This window comes from Chlorocebus sabaeus, chromosome 20, assembly GCF_047675955.1.
Source record: "Chlorocebus sabaeus isolate Y175 chromosome 20, mChlSab1.0.hap1, whole genome shotgun sequence".
Lineage (NCBI taxonomy): Eukaryota > Metazoa > Chordata > Mammalia > Primates > Cercopithecidae > Chlorocebus > Chlorocebus sabaeus.
In genome coordinates this window covers 72,076,208-72,096,946 of record NC_132923.1, presented here as the reverse complement: position 1 = coordinate 72,096,946, position 20,739 = coordinate 72,076,208, and the positions used below count along the sequence as shown (strand labels likewise).

The 20,739-nt window shown below is 39.3% G+C and overlaps 2 protein-coding genes across 5 annotated transcripts in view; one reads left to right on the top strand and one right to left on the bottom strand.

Annotated features, from left to right (window-relative positions):
• The window catches only part of RAVER2 (ribonucleoprotein, PTB binding 2), an 88,978-nt gene extending 73,358 nt beyond the window's left edge, over positions 1–15,620 (top strand). For 2 of the 3 annotated variants that reach the window (XM_007978450.3, XM_007978451.3), the window contains exon 12: positions 12,643–15,620. In XM_007978450.3, the coding sequence (XP_007976641.1) occupies positions 12,643–12,789 (147 nt within the window). In that variant the 3' untranslated portion in view covers positions 12,790–15,620. Of the gene's footprint in view, positions 1–7,154; positions 7,310–12,642 lie in introns of all 3 variants that reach the window. The other variant, XR_494255.3, reaches the window with a different exon arrangement.
• The window catches only part of JAK1 (Janus kinase 1), a 237,098-nt gene continuing 231,296 nt past the window's right edge, over positions 14,938–20,739 (bottom strand). For both annotated transcript variants that reach the window (XM_038000953.2, XM_007978453.3), the window contains exons 21-25: positions 20,120–20,244; positions 19,577–19,749; positions 17,800–17,917; positions 17,103–17,213; positions 14,938–16,352 (exon numbers count right to left, since the gene is read on the bottom strand). In XM_038000953.2, the coding sequence (XP_037856881.1) occupies positions 16,257–16,352; positions 17,103–17,213; positions 17,800–17,917; positions 19,577–19,749; positions 20,120–20,244 (623 nt within the window). In that variant the 3' untranslated portion in view covers positions 14,938–16,256. The remainder of the gene's footprint in view (positions 16,353–17,102; positions 17,214–17,799; positions 17,918–19,576; positions 19,750–20,119; positions 20,245–20,739) is intronic.

The window sequence follows — 20,739 nt, the reverse complement described above, 5'->3', positions numbered from 1 at the left end:
TGACGTAAGTGATTACTATTTCTAACAACCTTGTGAGATTTAAATGACTGCCTTCATGATACAAGTGGAGAAGCTTGAAGGGGTAAATAATCTCTCCAAGTTCATACAGTTGGTAAGTGATTTCTTGCTTCCAAAGGCCACATTATTTATACCATTGAGAAGTTTCTTCAGGCTTCGAAGTAATGTCTGAGAGAAACTGTGTGGACTGCTCTGCTTATGAATTAGGAGAGATGAATATGTCAAGGCATAGAGGGACAAAATAATCTTTATCTTCAATAAAACTCTCAGATTTAAAAACCTAATTGGCATTTCCAGTATTGATGATGTTGTTTGTATCATACTATTTCCCTACAGATAACCATTATTAGAACTGGACTTAAATATAAATGAAAACCTACTACTTGAAAGCACTAGAGAATGAATGACCAAAAGCAGGCGGAAATGCGAGAATTATTCCTTGAAACAGGATAACATCACTGTATGATATTTGTGTTTCTATCGCTTTTTGCCTGATACTACTCCCTAGATGGAGAAAGCTGCAGTCTCACTAGCTTAAGGAGTCAGATGACAGAGTTCAGGACCGTTAGCAAGGCTGTTAAGTGAAGGGGGAAATTGTGGAAAAGAGGGGGTTGCATAAGAAGGAGCCTCAAAATCTGTGTGTCAACTTAACCTGAATACAGTTGGCTGGCCCCTAAACTGTGTTTGTATGAGGGAAACTCCAAGGGACCTGGTAGAAAACAGCTGAAAGGCTGAAAGAACTGAGAAGAGATTCAACTCCTCTCCAGCGCAGAGGAGACAGAGTTTGGAGTTTGAGTTCAGCAAAGTTAACTCCTTCTAGAACAGAAATCAACATTCATCAGAGGAAGATAATAGAATCTGTAGCCTCTACAATATATTATAGTAATCAATATGTCCAGTAGAACAAAATTACTAGATAGTTGAAGAAGCAAGAAAATGTGACTCACAATTAAGAGAAAAAGTAGAAACTGACCCCAAGGTGACCCAGATGTTGGTCTTGTAGACAATAACCACAAAACAGCTATTATAAATATGTTTAGGAACTTAAAATAAAGTAATAATGAACAGATATGGAATCTCTGCCAAGAGATATAAACTAAAAAATAACAACTTTGGAACTGAAAACTATAGTATCTGAAATAAATACACTGGATGGGCATAGAAGATTGGAGAGGCCAGGAAAAAAGGTTCGGTTAACATGAAGACAACTCAGTCTGAAGAACACAAAGAAAAGAGATTTTTAAAAGCCCAGTGGAACATATCCTCAGGGACCTGAGGGAAAATATAAAGCAGTCTAAAATGCATGTAAATGGAGTCCTGGGAGAAGAAGAGAAAGATAATGGGGGCACACATTATTTGAAAAAATAATGGTCAAACATTTTCCAGACTTGCTTCAAAAAACTTACAGATCTAACAGGCTTGGAGGTCCTCCTGCATAGTAGGATAAATAAAAGGAAATTTTTACCTAGGCACATTATAGTTAGTATGCTGAAAACTATAGTTATAAAGAGATAATCTTGAGAGCAACCAGATAAAAACAATGCACATTATCTTAAGACAGGTTTCTCAATCTTGGTACTATTAACATTTAGGGCTGGATGATTCTGTCTTAAGTGGGAAGGGCTATTCTGTGCTTGTAGGAGATTTGGCAACATCCTTGTCCTCTAACCCCTAGATTGCCCCCACCAGCACACACACCATTGAGAACCACTGGGTTAAGGCAACAGTAAACATGCAGGTGACTAAAAAAGATTATATATTTTCTCTTAATTTATTTAAAAGCAAAAATTTTAACATATAGGGTTTATAATATATATAGATATAGTATATTTGATAGCAATAGTGTAAAGGACAATAAGGTAAATGAAATTATGGTGTTGGGGTTATGTTTTACATGAAGTACATCAAAAGTAACTCGAAGTAGGCTGTGATAAGTTGTGGAACGCATATTGTAATCCATACAGCAACCATTAAAAAATTATACAAAGAGATATAGCTAAAACATGAACAGTTTAATTACAATGAAATTATAAAAACATTTGATTAAGCCAAAATATGCCATGAAAGACAAAAACAACTAAGTCTAATAAAAACAAATATCCGAGTGGTAAACCTAAATTGAATGGTAGTTATAATTATATCAAATGAAAACAGACTGCATTATAACAAATTTTCTTTTTTAATATTTAAAAATTATGCACATGTACCCTAGAACTTAAAGTATAATAATAATAATTAAAAAAAAAAAAAGAATTCACACACAAAAAAAATATTTAAAAATTTTTAATTTTAGGTTTGGGGGTACACATGAAGGTTTATTACATAGCTAAACACGTGTCACAGGAGTTTTTTGTGCATATTATTTCATCACCCAGGTATTAAGCCCAGTATCCAATAGTTATCTTTTCTACTGCTCTCCCTCCTCCCATCCTCCACCGTTATGTAGACAGCAGTCTGTTGTTTCCTTCTTTGTGTTCATAAGTTCTTGTCATTTAGCTCCCACTTACGAGTGAGAACGCGCGGTATTTGGTTTTCTGTTCCTGCATTAGTTTGCTAAGGATAAAAGCTTCCAACTCTATCCATGTTCCCACAAAAGACATGATCTCGTTCTTTTTTATGGCTGCATAGTTTTCCATAGTGTAGATGTACCAAATATCCAGCCTGTCACTGATGGGCATTTAGGTTGATTCTTTGTCTTTGCTATTGTGGATAGTGCTGCAGTGAACATTTGTGTGCATGTGTATTTATGATAGAATAATTTATATTCCTCTGGGTATATACGCAGTAATGGGATTGCTAGGTCCAATGGTAATTCTGTTTTTAGCTCTTTGAGATTTTGCTACACTACTTGCCACAATGGTTGAACTAATTTACACTCCCACCAACAGTGTATTAGTGTTCCCTTTTCTCCACAACCTCGCCAGCATCTGCTATGTTTTGACATTTTAGTAATGGCCAATTCTGACTGGTATGAGATGGTATCTCATTGTGGTTTTGATTTGCATTTCTCTAATCAGTGATATTGAACTTTTTTTCATATACTTGTTGGCCGCATATGTGTCTTCTTTTGAGAAGTGTCTGTTCATGTCCTTTGCCTACTTTTTAATGGGGTTGTTTGCTTTTTTCTTGTAAATTTAAGTTCCTTATAAATGCAGGATATTAGCCCTTTGTCAGATGTATAGTTTGGAAACATTTTCTCCTATTCTGTAGGTTCTCTGTTTACTCTGTTGATAGTTTCTCTTGCTTGCAGAGGCTCTTAATTTAATTAGATCCCACTTGTCAATTTTTGCTCTTACTGCAATTGCTTCTGGTGTCTTGTCGTGAAATCTTTGCCCGTTCCTATGTCCAAGGAACGATATTGCACTAAAACCGCCAGTAAAATGTTGAATAGAAGCAGTAGAAGTATATATTTACGCCTTGTTGAAACTCTGTTGGAACAGGCACATAGACCAATGGAAAAGAATAGAGAGCCCAGAAATAAGGCTGGACATCTGTAACCATCTGGTCTTCGACAAAGTTGACAAAAGCAATGGGGTAAAGACTGCCTATTCAATAAAAGGTGCGGGGATAACTGGCTAGCCATATGCAGAAGATTAAAGCCAGACCTCTTCCTTACACCATAGACAAAAATCAGCTCAAGATGGATTAAAGACTTAAATGTAAAACACAAAATTATAAAAACCCTGGAAGACAACCTAGGCAATACCATCCTGGACACAGGAACACACAAAGATTTTATGACAAAGTATGACCCATACACAAAGGGAAAAGTAATTAATAGAAACTGTCCGTAAGGAAGTGCAAACACTGGACTTACTAAACAAAGATTTAAAATATTGTCAAAGAATTAAAGAGAGCCACGTCTCAGGAACTTTTAAAAAGTATGAGAGGCCAGGCGCGGTGGCTCACGCCTGTAATCCCAGCACTTTGGGAGGCCGAGGCGCGCAGATCACGAGGTCAGGAGATCGAGACCATCCTGGCTAACATGGTGAGACCCCATCTCTACTAAAAATACAAAAAACTAGCCGGGCGAGGTGGCGGGCGCCTGTAGTCCCAGCTACTTGGGAGGCTGAGGCAGGAGAATGGTGTGAACCTGGGAGGCGGAGCTTGCACTGAGCTGAGATCTCGCCACTGCACTCCAGCCTGGGCGACAGAGTAAGACTCCTTCTCAAAAACAAACAAACAAACAAAAAAGCAAAAGTATGAGAACAACATCTCATCACATAGAGAATATCAATAAAGAGAGAAATTATTTTTAAAAATCAAATAGAAATTCTATATTTGAAAAGTATGGTAACAAATGAAAAATTTACTATAGCACAGCAGCAGATTGGAGCAGGAAGACGACTCGACAAACTTGGAATGTAGGTCAATTGAAATGATCAGTCTGAGAAACTGAAAGAAAAGAGAATGAAGAAAAATGAACTATAACAATGTAGGCAAGGATGCGGAGAAATGGGAATCCTCATACAGTGCTAGGGGTTGGTGGGATATAAAATGGTGCAGCTGCTTTGGAAGAGTGTGTCAGTCTGTCAAATGTTAAAGAATTACCAGATGGCCCCAGGATTTGACTCCTAGGTATATCCAAGAGAATTGAAAATGTGTGTCTATACACAAATGTGTACATGCATTGGCACAGCAGCAGCATTCATAATAGCCAAAAAGGAAAACAACCCAAATGTCCGTCTAGTGATGAATGAATAAACAGAATGTGGTAATATCCACGTGATGGAATATTACTCATCCATAGAAAGGAATGGAGTACTGATCCATGCTACGACATTGGCAAACCTTGTGAACATTACGCTAAGTGAAATACGCCTGACAAAAAGTACACATATTTCCATTTATATGAAATATCCAGAATAGGCAAATCCATAGAGAATGTAAGTAGATAGTGGTTACTGGGGGCGGGAGGAAGGAGGAGTTAGGGAGTGTGATTAACAGGATTTTTTGGGGGAGGGGAGAGTGATAAAAATACTCTAGAATTCAATTGTGGTGATAGTTGTTCACAAGTTGGTGGACCTTGTGAATCAGCAAATTTTGGACTGTTTAAAAAATAAGCTTCAACTGTACTAAACAGAGAATAGCATTTTCATTTAGTGTTTTAGAGATCCTAAAAGTAGCTAGTTATAAGCAAACAGATCAGATCAGTTTTTCAAGATCTAGGTCTAATTAGAAATCAGTTTTAAATGCACCACCCCTTCCATTTCTCTAGTTAGTTGGTCAGAATTGCCATTGAGCTGTAGTTATTAATTTTCTCAAAGACCGTATGTCTTGAATATTTGAACTGTGATTGAGAAAACTTAAATCAGAAATAAATTATTTAAAAATTTGTAGTATACATTGTAGCAGTGATAATAGCATTATAGTCAGCTATGTAAACCTGTCAATATGAATGTACAAATTCAGTTTGAAATTTCAGATTCTGAGGTCCATCTATGTCAAATGGTTGAGAGAAACCTACCTTAAAAGAGAAGCTTTTAAGCCACTTTATTAAATGTCTATTAAACACCTAAATCTAACATCTAATTATAATTTGTCAAAGACAAAACATTTCACCCTTCCCCTTTAATTAAAATAGGTAAAATAGGTCAAAATATATCTTAAGCATCTTTCCAGTTTGACATAGTCATTAGTCTCAATGATGTAAAGAAAAATGTAAGAGTTTTTTCAGCTGTTTAATATGACTGCTTACGTTGTGATTTTTTTTTTTTTTTTTTTTTTTTTGAGACAGAGTCTTGCTCTGTCGCCCAGGCTGGAGTGCAATGCCACAATCTTGGCTCACTGCAACCTCCACCTCCTGGGTTCAGGTGATTCTCCTGCCTCAGCCTCCTGAGTAGCTGGGTTTACAGGTGCCCACCACCATGCCCAGCTAATTTTTGTATTTTTAGTAGAGACGGGGTTTCACCACGTTGACCAGGCTGGTCTTGAACTCCTAACCTCAAGTGATCTGCCTGCCTTGGTCTCCCAAAGTGCTAGGATTACAGACCTGTGCCACTGTGCCCAGCCTGATTTTGATTTTTCATTTGACAGTTGCCATACGTGGCAGTTGTCCAGCATGCAGCACAGCAGTGTTATCTGCTTGCACAGTGTGTTCTTGTGTTGCCCTGATTCCAGGGATGTCCCCTGCCAGGAGGCTGACTGCCTTGTTCCAGGGAATCAACCACAGAATATATGATGTGATGAGGGAAGAGGAAAGAAAAATGAACAAAAGACCTGGAAAATGCTTGGTCATTTCATACAGAGCCGAATGCTGCCACCCAGTGGTCAAACAATGCAGGCCGACTTGCCAAGAAGTACGTTATATTATGTAATGAATGCTGTGTGGATTTTTGTATGGACCGTGATAGATCCGAATCTTGTGACAAACACCTATCACACAAAATATGTTTTAAAACATAAGCCCACGTTAAACAACAATTATGGGAGCACAGGTTATCTATATATTAACCCTAGACAATAAGTTGGAAAGTACTTTTAAAAAGTGATTTTGGTTAAAAACTGGAATTAAGGAAAGCAAGCTATTGAAATGTATTTTGGCTGGGCGCGGTGGCTCATGCTTATAATTCTGGCACTTTGGGAGGCCGAGGTGGGTGGATCACCTAAGGTCAGGAGTTCAAGACCAACCTGGCCAACATGGGGAAACCCTCCCTCTACAGAAAATACAAAAAATTAGCCAGGTGTGGTGGTGCACACTTGTAATCCCAGCTACTCAGGAGGCTGAGGCAGGAGAATCGCTTGAGCCCAGGAGGCAGAGGCTGCAGTGAGCCGAGATCCCGCCATTCCACTCCAGCCTGGGCAGCAGAGTGAGACCCTGTCTCCAAAAAAAAAAAAAAAATTAGTGCTGTGCAATACCTTTTTGGGGATGAATCGTTAAATCCAATGTTAGGACTTAACCATTATTCATATGAAGAAAAGTAGCTGAGAGGCAAACATGAATATGAACATTGGAAACATTTATGTATGTATATATGAGACAGAGACATTTTTTATTAGTTATATCATTAATGTCACAGAATGAAGCATATTGATCTTGAAACATTTTTAACAATGGGAGAAAGTTATATTTTTAAATAAAATTTTAAAAATGTTTAATGCAGAAGTGATAATAAAATTAATTCATGTTTCTGTAGGTCTGAAATCTAAAAGCTGGACTTGAAGCTATAAGAAAGGGACATTAGGGGCTTGATTCAGATCTCAGGAGAACTAGTGCAGTCCAATTTTGGTTCTCCATATACCTGACTCCACTGAAGAGACAAGACTTAGAAAAGGTGAAGTGGAGCTGAAGGTAAGGGTGAGACTGAGGAGTCCTAGAGGCAGAATTTTCTGAAAACAAATTTCATTTTGTATTTAAAGGACTACCTGCTAAATGCTTATATTCTTTTCAGAAGAACAACAATAATAAATGCCTTTAATTGGACTGATAGCAGATGAGCCTAATGGAATTCACTGTTGACATTAACATATCCCAAAGGAATCTTCTAAGGGATAGTCAAGATTCCCCTTTCCCCAATTCTTATGAGAGCTATGAAAACTAGCCACCAGTTCAATTATTGACATGAGCTTAAAAATTGAGCTTAAGATACATTGTAAGTAGTAAACTGGCAGTCAGCAAATGATATGGTGACATTCTGTTTCTGCATTCACTTGGAAATGAATGGGATAAAAGAAAGTCTACATGTATATGAAAATAAAAAGATTTGCTTTAATAAAAGAAAGAAAATTTTTTTTAAATCTAAGATAAAATAGCAACTGCATAGAGAATGGGTTTCATAGTAGATGTGTGCAAAAGATTAGATTGGTGAGCAACAGTTAAAAGAGCCAACTAATTTGAAATTCTAACAAGAGGGCAGCTGCCCAAAGTGAGAAGCACATTAATCTTTGCTTTGGTAGGCTCTAGTAGATTATGGTGTCCAGTTTTGCCATGCCAGAGTGTCAGAAACCATAGCCCATGACTATTTGCTGAAGGAATTGGGAATGCATGCTTAGAAAATATTTTTTGAAAGGTATTCATTTACTCATTCAACCAGTATATACTGAATGTCTACTATATGACAGGACTGTTCTAGGCACTAGGGGTATGGCAATGAACAAAACATCAAAATTCTTATAAGAATGGAACTTACATTTAGGGAAAAAAATTAGTAAAAGGAATAGTGATCGCTGCAGAGAAAATAAGGTGAAGGCTAAAGAGTGTCTGGGAAGACTTGGAGTTTAAATATGTGGTCAAGGAAGGGTTCATTGTAAAACTGATTCTTGGGCAAAGATCAGAGCTTTAGGGAGTGTGCCACATGAGTATCTATGTAAAGTGCATTCCAGGGACAGGGAACAGCAAGTGCAGGGGTTCTGAGGCAGAAACATGCTTGGTCTGTTAAAGGAACAGCAAGCAACCTTTAGGGCAGAAGAGGAGTGAGCAAAGTGGAGAATAGGAGATGAAGTCACAGTGGGGTGGGGGAGGCAGAGCACACAGATAGTTTGTGACCTTTTAGGCCTTTGTAAGGACTTTAGCTTTTACTCTAAGATAGAAAGCCACTGGAATGTTTTGAGTATAGGGATAATTGACTGTATTTATAGTTTAACATGTCTAGCTGCTGTGTTAAATAATGAATGTAGAACATAGCAGGGTCAGTTAGGAAGCTGCTGTGGTACGATTCAAGTAAAAACACTGACTTGGACAAGCCTGGAAGCAGCAGAGGCAGTGATATGTGGCTGGGCTGGAGACATTTTTTGGAAGGTGGAGTCAATAGGGTATATGAGGGTAAGAGAGGAGCCAAGGCCCCAAGAGTTTTGGCCTAGAAAAATGAATTTGTTACTGATTGAGATGGGCAAGACTGCGTGGGTGGAGCAAGTTTTATGGGTACGTTTTAGATGTAAGATCCCTAAGTGAAGATGTTCCCGTATTGGTGTTCACTATACAAGTCTGGAGGTGAGGAGAGAGTTATGGGCAGAGGTATATATTGGAGAACCATCACATTCCTGTAAATTGCTCTAACTGTGAATTGCATGAAATTGGATGAGATCACCAAGGAAGTGAGGGTAAGTAAAGAGACCAGGAGTCAGTCACTGTGCTTCTTAAGATTTCTCTTTCGATTTTGTTTTCTTGGTGAAATAGAAAGCAAAGCATCAGCTGAGAGTGAAGATGAGGGTGTATTGCTGGAGCTTCGAGAAAAGAGAAGGCTTGAAGTAGTCACTTAGGGGAGGGGAGATAAGTGGGCAGGGTAGGGTGGGGATATAGTAGGATTGCCCAGGGGCATGAGAGTGAGGGGCCTCCGCTGAAGTTATGCCCATTCTGATAAGGAAGTATTAGACTTGGATTGTACTTCCAAAGTACAGAATGGAACCACTGGGTGCAAACTATTCATAGAGTGGTTTCAGCCAACCCTAAAAAAGACCCTGCTAAAGATGAAGTCCCCTAAAATGACTATTGTGTGTATTTGATTTCCACCTGAATATTAGACTTGTAAAACTAGAATATTAACAGTTTCTCTCAAGGTCTTCCTTTTGTTTAGTATTCAAAGCATAAATGCTTATCAAAATTGTTTTCAGATTTTCTAAGTATACCACTTTGTTCTGTCTCATCTGTAAGTTTCATGCTAAATTTTAAATCACGTCTTAAATCACATATAATCTGTGTGTGTTTGCTCACATGCGTGTGAAGGGAGAAGTTCAATAGCCTCCTGGAGAAACCTAATAATGCCTGTCTCCTTCATTGCCATACTTTTTACGGAGCTGCTTATTAATCTTGCCATATTCCAAGATCAAGGGTATGGTCCTGTTTATAGTCCTTAGCCTGGCATTCCAGCCCTCTATGACTGAGGCCAGCTTCATTTTTCAACCTCATCTGCCACTGCCCTCTTCTGCCTGCCAGCTGCTACCATCACAGGCCTGGCTTTTTTGCCATCTGCCTTTGCACAGGCCCTGCCTTTCTCCTGGAAGGTCACTGCCTGTCTCCTCATGTCCATATATGACCTCACTTCCAAATCCTAACTCAGACGCCATCTCATCCATGAAACCAGTGCCTGTACCTTTCAAGCCCCCTCCCCCATTTTCCTTGTCTGTAAAAAGCTTTAGCACTTCACTTCTATTTCTCTTTTGTCAAAGTGGAAGTCCCCTTTTAGAATTATGTTTTGCATTCCTCTTCCTTCCCCTTCTAGGATATGAGCTATGGGAGGGCATAGTCCAAGTTTCATTCATCCAGGTAAACCTCATAGCACACAAACTCAGTGCCCGCAATAGATCACTTATGAAGGAATGGATGTCTATATCCTGCAAATACAAAATAGAAGGAAAAATGTTTGCTAACTTTATATTCTTTCCCTCTTTTGTGTTTTGTTGTGGTGGTGGTGGTTCTTATGTAGGAATTTATTTCTCCCAGAGCACTGAGCTTTGTTTCAAAATGTTAAATCATCATTCCCCACTCACCAGTCCTTAGACTAGAAGTTAGGTATCTTTGATAGGGCGTATCAGAAGGAAAACCTTTCTCCCAGTATCACAAGGGCTATAGTGAAACCCATTTTCTTTTTTTTTAAGGTTTAAATTTTTAATTGTGATAAAAACATAAAATTACTATTAAATATTTAAGTGTACAGTTTAGTAATGTTCAGTATATTTACATTATTTTGCAACAGATCTCTAGATTTTCATTTTACAAAAAATCTGATAGTAAACTGTACTTTCCCGCTCTCTCCCTCAGCTCCTGAAGAGAACATCATTTGACTTTGTTTTTATAACCGGGACTAACTTTTATATCTCACATTGGTGTAATCATACCATGTCTGTCTCTTTTTGAATGTCTTATTTTACTCAATGTAATGTTTGCAGGCTTTGTCTTTATTGTAAGATGAGTGACACCCACTTTCATTTCCTGTTCTAATATTTTCCTGTGCTGCTCAGTGAAGTTTTTTGCTGATCTCATAGGTCTCAGTTGGTTCTGTGAATGGTGTAGCACCATTGGGAAGCCCTTTGTGTAAAAGAATGAAATAAATTTCCTATCTGGCTTCTGACAGTGAAGATGGTATAGAAAGACAGAAACCCAGGCTGCTGCTTTGCTGCATGCCAAGACACGAAAGAATAGATAACTACATGGCGAGAAGAATTGGGGAAGGTGGGTGAGAAGAGCAGGAGCATCCCAGATCCCAGAGTGAACTGTCTGCTTCCCTCCCCCAGTCTTTGGAAAATCTATTTATAGAATGGACTGATGACTTATAAGAGGAGGAAAGCTGCTAAAAAGAATTCTTTATACCTGAAGTAAGGTCTGACGGTGTTAGTGGCTGGGGTTCAATGTTCAGAAAGATCACCTACCAGCAAAGGGGCCCTAATGAAGAAGGCAGCTGGAGAGAATAATGAAGAGGCTGGACACTGGGAAGAAGGGTTTTTGGGGCAGAGGCTCCACCTAAGAGGTGAGCAAGCTGTTTGGTGCAGCAGCCCTTCTGTGGGCCGCACCCTTGTCACCATCAACTCAGCTTCGACAACTATCAACTTACGGCGGCCGGTCTCCTTTCATCTACCCTCTCACCTGCTTCCCTTCCAACATACTCCAGCACAAACCCCAGATATACTTTACTACTAGGAAAAAAAATGTCCAGGCAGAAATTCAAGCCAGATTCTTTGCCCATCAGCTTCACTCCTTTACACTGGCTTGTGTGAAGACGCTTTGTATCGGCCTGTCCCCACGGTAAGCCACATTGAAATGAAGTACCAGAGGACGCAGTCTGGTCATCCCTCTTCCTAACATGGACCATTGAGAACTACTTTAGCAGGGAGTTGAGAGAGACGTATCATCTGTTCCCTCTGAGGCTGGCTGCACTTTTAAAAATTGTGACTGTTGTTGGTTCAAAAACAATTGCAGTTTTAATTGCAACGTGAGAAGGCTCCTGTGTGTTGCTGGAAGCTTTACTCATCAGTCATTTCTAAGTTCTTGCATATTAAGTCACATAATTCTGCTTTGATAAGCTTGTTGCACTTATTTTTGTAAAAGCTAAAACTAAGAGGCATTAAGCTGAGCAGTGCTACACCATCTAATTTACTGTGCTATCACTGTGACCGCTTGTGAGGACATCTGGCCCACTTTCAGGTTAGAATCTCTGGGATGGTGCCTGAAAATCTGCATTTTAATATGCTCACCAGGCGATTATTGTGGAGCCCAAAGCTCTTGAGTTTCCCATTGCTCTCTAGAATGTATCATGTTGTTTTCCTTGATATCATTTGTCAGTTTCTACACCTACTGATTTATTCTCTCACCACTCCTCTTGTCACCAGGCACACTTAACATCTAATTCAGTATGCAGCTTGATTGACATTCGGTGTTGATATTCTGATTCCGTGGGTTTAACTAGCTGTGATCAGCAGAAGCAACTGCACGCAGTCCTCTCATTTTTTTCTTTTCCCAGAATGTTGGGGTTGGGAGTGAAGGTGCTGAGACTGGTTTGTTTGTGTCCTGCAGAAGTTCCAAAGGTGATGTTGATACAGAAATTAAGGGGTTGTGTATTTTTTGATAGTTTGGGTATTTATCCTGTTGTTCTGTATTTACCAACTCAAAGTAGAATGCTTTTCTTATAAATATATTTCATGAATAAGCCAACTTTAGATTTTAAAACTAGCTGCAATTTTATTTTCTCATAGGTGTCATCTTTAAGAAATGAAAAGCGAGGCTCATCATATCTCATCTCTGCCCCAGAAGGTGGTTCAGTGGAATGTGTTGACCAGCATTCTCAGGGCACAGGAGCATATTACATGGAAACTTACTTAAAAAAGAAGCGAGTATACTGAGTTAAGCTCTCTCCTAATAACCCCCTAAGGTTCTCTGCAGTATCTCTGCTGTTCATCGCTGCCTTAACTTCATTCAAACTAGCCATATCCTTAAAATACGGGTTTATAATTTCCCAGAAGGAACTGTGTTGTGCAGCAGGCAGAAATGCCAAATAAAAAATAGCAATAAGAAAAGACATCAATTGAGGACATTTTCCACTAGAGTCAGATGCATCTTAATCAGTGTGCTAACTTACAATCCATTGGAGAAACTAACAATGTTCCACTATTCCTTGTTTGAGGACTGGGAATAATTCTGACACCATCTATAAAAGTTTGAAGCAATAAATGGGAAGCAGTGTTGTTTCCCGAGCCTTAGAAGAATGAGTTTCTTACAAGCCAATGTGCATTTCAATTTACTTTCCCTAGAAGTAATTGCATTTTTACATTTTTAAGACTTTTCCTAGAACTACAAGGGCGCAAGTACCAAATGTGCTGATGGTAATATTATAAAGATGCTCTACATGCACACTCAATTACACCCACACCAGCCATGCAAAATTAAACCCGGTGAGAGAGTGACAGTGATGTCAAAGGTATCCAGTACTACCGATGCTTTAAGATGTTGTTTACCATTTATACCTTCTGTGAAAAATAGAAGGTATTTTAAGAAAAGTAGCTTTGGCGATCCAATAAAGGGGTTGGCACACCACAGCCTCGGGCCACATTTGGTCTACCACCTGCTTTTGTGCTGCCTGCAAGCTAAGACTAATGTTTACAATTTTAAGTGGTTGGAGGAAAAAAGAAAGTTTATGACGTGAAATTTATATGAAATTGAGATTTCAGTGTCCATAAATAAAATTTTATTGGGACGTTGCTATGCTCATTCATTTACATGTTGTCTGTGGCACTCCTGTGCTACAATGGCAGAACTGATTAGCTTCAACAGACTGTATGGCCTGCAAAGACCATATGGCCTAAAATTTTGACTATCTGGCCATTTATACACAGTGTTTGCTGATCCCTGATCTAATAGCACTAATTCTAATAGCAACTATTCCTTTTAATTCACCTAAAGACAGACCTTTAGCCTTTGAGACAGACTTGTAGGTGGAAAGGACCATGGGTTTCTGTGCTCATTTCATACCATATACTAGTAATGATCTAATGACTGGGGCCTATTTTGATCACTAAATGCCCTATTTCCACAATATAGTAAAGCAGTCAATACTGCACTTGCTGATGGAGTCTTAAGGAGTCACAGTATTTATAACCACTCTGAGCTAATAAGCTATACCTCACTCTCTGCTCTTTCACTCTTTGATAGTGTATTAGGGTGAAAAATCAGTTATTTAACACAATTTACTTGTGAAAGAAGTTTTATCTTTATGGAATATGACTTTTGACATCATCATTTCTTGAAGACCTTGGTATTAAATGCATGAGAAACCTTTTGCCATCTAGAAATTTCTAAGTTGGTTTATTGTTAATTGACAGGGAATTTGGGATCTCTATCCTGCGCTTTTTGAAATCAGATCATTAAATATCTTGTCACTTTGGGGACTTGTTATGTTTAACTATGATGTGGATATCCTGTTTTAATTATGAAGTCTAGAATTGGTACATATGTTGTATGCTTTGTAAAGAATTTCACTTGGTCTAATTTATTGCATATAGTAGCTTCTGTTGGAAAATGACAGCTACAAAGTTTAAGGTAATTTCTAAGTATACTACCTATAAATAACTGATAAAAATTAGGCATCATCCAGTTATATAGCAGATGACTAATGGGTTTTTCACACCCTGCACTTCTCCTTCCTATTTTCCTGTTGCATTCAGCCTCTTCAGTGCTTAGTCACACCTCCACTATAGTGCAAACAGAAGGAAAGATGGTGAATTTTGCATCAGAGCTGCAAAGCGAAAGCAGGAAGAGGTTGAAGGAAGTAAAACAAAGGTGTCTGGACTACGGCACAGTGGACATGCCATCCATACTGGCCTGCGTCCCATTATCACTGGGCACAATAATGAAGTGCAAATCAAGTGGTGTTAGTAATAAGGACCATAACCCGCCCCCTCCTCCCCCCAAAACTATACTGTTATTTTTCTATGTTAGCAAATTGTTTGAAATGCTTTGAAAATGAAATCTTAATATTAAAAGGCATATGCATGTAAAGTCTTTCGTATATTTATTTGTATAAAGAGTAAACAAAGTGCATATAGAGTGGCCACAGGTTTGACACAGAGACCTTGATGTTGTAGGCTATGAACAAATTTAAATGGCAACTTTATTGCTGCCATTGAATCAATCCTGAATTTGGGCTCAACAGGTGAAAAGTAACAATATCAAACAAATACTAAACAGCTTAAGATTTTCAGACTCTTGGTCATAACGGCCTTAATAGTTCACATTGAATCAGTGACTAAACGTTTTTGATTACCCAGCTACCTCCAAGCAAACTGAAAACTGTCTAGTGGATCCTGAAGTTCATTAGTGCCTCTAGCGGGGTCTTTCCTTTCAAGTGTTGTACCATAGGGTGATGGTAAAAACAGGGATCAACGCTTGTAGATCGGTGGTAAGTATGGAAACACTCTAAGAACAGTGCAGCGTATGTGGTATTCTGACTGGTTGCATACAGCATTCAAAACCAATGCTGGAATAGCTTGCTCCAAAGTGGTAGAGTTATAAAAGGACATACATTGACATTTCTTAAAAGCATGTGTAATAGCATCCAGGCTCTGGGAATGAGTTCTGATTAAAGGTATACTGCTTAGGAAAGCACTGGCACAGGCTTAGTTCTCGAGAATTAACATGCAGCAAATCATCTATTCCACAGCTATCCCCCCATGTAGAACCAGTTTTCTCAAAAATGGGTGCTAGTGGTCACCCAAGGGAACAAGAGCTAAGCCACTGGAGAAACAACTCAAAGTTTTAAGTCCTACTGGTGAGAGAATACAATCATTTTTGTACAGAAACAATATATACTACCTGGTATCTAATATTTTAAGAATGCATGGTCTAGTACTGTATAGATATTGAAATCTGAGGGCTAGGTCCATCAATCTTTATGATTAATGTGCCAGCAAAACATTTCAGATCAGCTGGCAGCAGGGAAAAGCAATCATCTTCAGACATTATTTTGGTCAACTCCTCGTTTTCAAAAATCCCCTTTTGGTATGCAGTTGTGATGGTGAACTAGCCAGAGGAAATGGTGGCATATTCTTTCCACAAGGAGGAGTGCTTAAGTGCTTTCAAATATTTTGGTTGCCATTATGTGTCACTAAGTTACTGGTACCAAATTTAAAGAGGAACTCCTTACTCATATTAAGCACTACAGTGTGCCTTATACATGTATATGTACTAAGTATGAGTTCAATGACTTTTTGGACAGAACACAAACTGTTTTCATTACAAATTTTTAAAAAATGGCTTGGGCATTTGTTGTGGGAGGAGGACTTGATAATCTGTGGAATTTAAATGTTATTCATGCTTATTTTAAAAGTGCTTCAAATCCTTCAATAAGGTTCTGAAAGCTTGTCCGATTGGATGGTTGGAATTCCCAGCATTTCCTCATAAGTTGATAAACCTGTAAAAAGAAAGAAATAACAGTAAAAATGTTAGATTTGGGAACTTTAAAAAATATATAGAAACATCAAGAGTAAGAAAATAATTTTGGAAATGTAAATGACTTCTCCTTAAAGACCAGAAAAACGAGTGTTTGAACAGTTTAAAACACAGAAAATGGGATACAGCTCTAGTTCATAAATAGTATTTTAACATTTGAGAAGCTCAAGGGTTGACTGACTGCAGTAAAATCCAGGTCATTCCTGTAAACCAGTTAGAGAGTGAAGCTGAATCTCAGTTCAGACTTAAACTTTCCAGACTGGCTGCCTCACTCTCTGACTCATACTGTTCAGTGTGTCTTACGCAGTCTCGAGAGTTTTTAGTATTAAAGGGCTCAATTCACTTAGAAAACTGAATACATACTATAAATGCTACTAATAAGTGGGATAAACTAACTTACACACAAAAAATGCAATTATATGTATTTGTCACACTAATGCTACACCAAAACCTGTCCCTCTGGGGCAAGCAAGTGGATAAACAGGGGCTGGCTTTTGGAGGGAATCCTTGCTCTGAACCTAACTGGTGACTATCATCTAGCCCCAAAGGCGATTTCTCAGTTATCTTATGTGAAATTCAGCTTCAGAAAACTATTTTATAGGACTTCACTGCATCATTTCCTCGCTCTCCCCTCTACCCATTTCTGGATAACTCAAGCTGCGAAAACATAATAGAAATGGAGTGCTACTACTGTGACGTGGCCCATAGATACCTCATCTGGACAGTTAGGCGGGCACGGCAGGCGTTTTCCTTCTTTTAATGTATTCACAAGTCTTGTGACTGTCATCTGGCCATGGGTTGGGCCTATCATTTTCAGGAACAACTATATAAAATAAAACCAAACAAAACGTTTAACTTTGCATGTATTTACATAAATGCCAAACAGATTAAGGTGAAATTTCTACAATCAACTGGAAATTTAAGTAGCAATAAAAAGGCTTTTCCCCTTAGTAACTTTAAATAAAAATCCAAAATCCTTATTAGCTTTCAATGATCTGTCTCTAACCAATGTCTTAGACTCTACCAACCACTCCTTGTGCTGGTCAAGGAGTCTGTCCCAAGAAAATGATCTGATTTAGGAATGAAGGAGGCGCAGACAAGGCTGGTCCCTACCCAATGCTACCCCACTTAACTTGCTCATTTTCCCATAAAACTGCCGTTCATCTCTACACAGATAAGATCCTTGAGAGTCAAGGCCATCCTATGGACCTCTGGGCTCACTGTGAAAGCAAGACTTGAGAGATCCACAAATAACTGTCAAGTAGCAAACCAAGTTAAGTGGGAAAGTGACACTTTCCATTAATAACACATTGATTGGATTCCATTTAAAAACAAAAGTTAACCAAGCAGAGGGATGGACACATTTTAAATGGGTACTGGATTCAAATGAAGAGAAAAGGAGGACTTACAGCCATGGGACTAGAATCTGAATCACAGTAAGTCAGCAGCTCATGCAGAGTGACTCCAAAAGACCAGACGTCAGAGGCGATATAAAATTTAGACTGCATTAAACATTCTGGAGCATACCTTGAAAGGAAGCAGAACACAAAACTTCATTTCCTGGGAGGCACATTCCAACCAACATTACAGGATAACTGAAAAATCACCTCTTTGGTTTTTCTTATAATTTAATGGAGCATCTGAGTGTGGATGATGTTTTACACGTATCATGTATAAGCTGCTATGGTGCACATCTGACCTATAGTACAGCATCCTTTACAGGCTCTCGGTAGCACGCATCTGCCCTAAAATAACACGACAAGTCTGTGCTCTTCATTTCACTGAGAACATGCTCTCGGTACGGGAGGAGGTGGCCATGTAATGAGGAGCCCCAGGTCTGACTGCCTGCAGGCTCAAAATGAGATATCAGTGGCCTCACTGCCCAATGTGGCGTCACTGCCCAATCCTCTTCCAGCATTACCTATTTTGCTGAATGATACCCACTTGCCCAAGCCAAAAATGAAGGCATTCCACTGCACCCAATCTCCTTAAATACTCCTTGAACCTACTCACTTCTCTCAAATCCTACTGTCACTATCCCAGACACTGTCCTAGTTCATGCTGTCACTGGCTCTGGCCTGAGCTGTTGAAGCAGCCAAATCAGACTCCCTGGCTCCAATCTTGTTCCCTTCATTCAATGGTGGTCTTTTTAAAACAAAGTCTCCGTCCTTAAACCCTCCAGCAGCATCCCACTGCTCTTGAGATGAAGTCCCAGCTCCATGACTCAAGCTTCCTCCTGCAAACCTATTCCACCATCCAGCCTCGCTTTCAGTTCCTGGGAAATCAACTGCTCTTGTCTCATTCTTCCTAGTCATGCATGCTGTCTTGCAACCACCTGTCTAAACCCGCATGAATCTTTCAGGTTTCATCTGAATACTCATGACTTCCAGAAAACCAAGCCCGACCCCTTCTGTATGTTTCCTGCTCCATGCCAGTGGCTGCCTAGCCTGTTAAAACTCTAAACTCGGCCTACTTGTTCACCATATCTCCCGTACTGGCACAAAGCAGGACCTTGATGCATTTCCTTAAATGAATGAATGAAGACGTTTAGGCTCCATAAGTGGGAAAGGTCTATGTTTGTGTCCATGTGGGATGCACCTAGGGGAGTGCTGACTGGTTATGTGGCAGGGTGTAGTAGAGATGGAAGCAATCTCTCCCCCGGACAGTGTTCCCGGCTGAGACGTGATTGTAGCCAGTGTGTGGCCTTCTAACCTGAGGGCCTCTGGTGATTCATGAGAGACAGCCAGGTCTCCCACAGGTTTTGCCTTGTTCTGTCCAGGAGTTCCCTGAATCTGCAATGCCCACTCTGTCCTACAGCTTCCCTCTGCATGGATGTGTTTAAGAAAGGAACTAGATCCCCTTCACCTGCTCACAGTTTTAACAACTGCATCAGATGAATACCCTCTCCTGGGAAGCTGGGAATGTTGAGCTGGTGGTTAGATTTCTTTCATTCCTTGGAAGACGGTGTTATATGAAGCTCAGGCATTTATATAGGCTGCTTTCAATGAAACAGCTGGAAAGGTGTGTTTCTTGAAGATAAGTATCAATGAATTCCAAATGTTCTAAACCTTCTCTAATCTTGAGTCAGGCCAGAGGAATGAGAGACATTAATATAGCCAGAAAGGGCCTATCAAAACTGTAAACTCTATGACGCATTGATAAAACCTGGTGATTTGATTCAGTTACCAAAACACAGGGCTGTCCCGGTCATCCTTGACGGTGTAATACTCCTTATCGGTTTCAATTGCTTTGGTTAAACCGAAGTCTCCAATTTTCACTTGGTGTTCACTCTCAACAAGGACATTTCTTGCTGCCAAGTCACGGTGAACATATTGCCGAGAACCCAAATAGTCCATCCCCTGAGAGAGAGAAGTAAAAGTCAAGCACATAAAGTCACTTTAGATTGTATTATCTATCACTTCATCAGAGAAAACAGAAATGTCATTTCATTAACATATCACTGACAATTTTTTTGGTTCTGACTTTTATGCAAGAATATTAAGACCAAACTGATTCAAAGAAATATACATTAAAACAACCATATTTAAATCCATTGACTTTCTTAGTAGAGGCTGACTTTTCATCTAAATAATGCAGAGAAAGACAAACTTAGTATAATTATCATAAACTTCCCCACTTGGAGTCAAATTACAAACCAATTACCCAGGACAGAGCGCCTGATGTCTGAATCTGTAACATGCTGTCTTTATTTATTTATTTATTTTTTACCTTACAAATCTGAACGGCATATTTTAGCTGCTGTTTGAGGTTAATTTTGTTCTTATTCTTTGGAAGATACTCCTTAAGGCTTCCCGAAGGCAGAAATTCCATGATGAGCTTAATACCATTTCCTCCTGTTTAGAAAAAACACCCATCAGTCTGAGGCTGCCAAATGAGGGAACCGTGGGAGAGGCAAGGGCACAGGATCTGAGACAGAGGCCCTGAGGTGACGTCAGCTTCACCCCTTCATCACAGGCATGTTACTTGACCTCTTATGCCTCAGGATCCTCAGCAGTGAATGGAGATGGTAACACTGGTGTACCTACCTCACAGGCATAAGCACTTACTGAGATAACAGAGTGCTCTGTAAACCACAGGCAAATGATCATTTTCAAAAATTATCAGCTCACTGTCAATTTCACTACCATGAGTAGATACTGGCTTGCAAATGAGATACAATTATTAGTAAATATTACTTGCCACTTTGATTTAGACAACTAGAAAATGAAATACCCTGGCTAGTATTGGATCAGAACAGGGAAGTGGGTGGAGGTGGAGTAGGAATCAGTTTCATAAGGCATAAGTGCAAGTGACGTGGAGAGACAGTGCTGGAGCCAGGCCCTGGATGG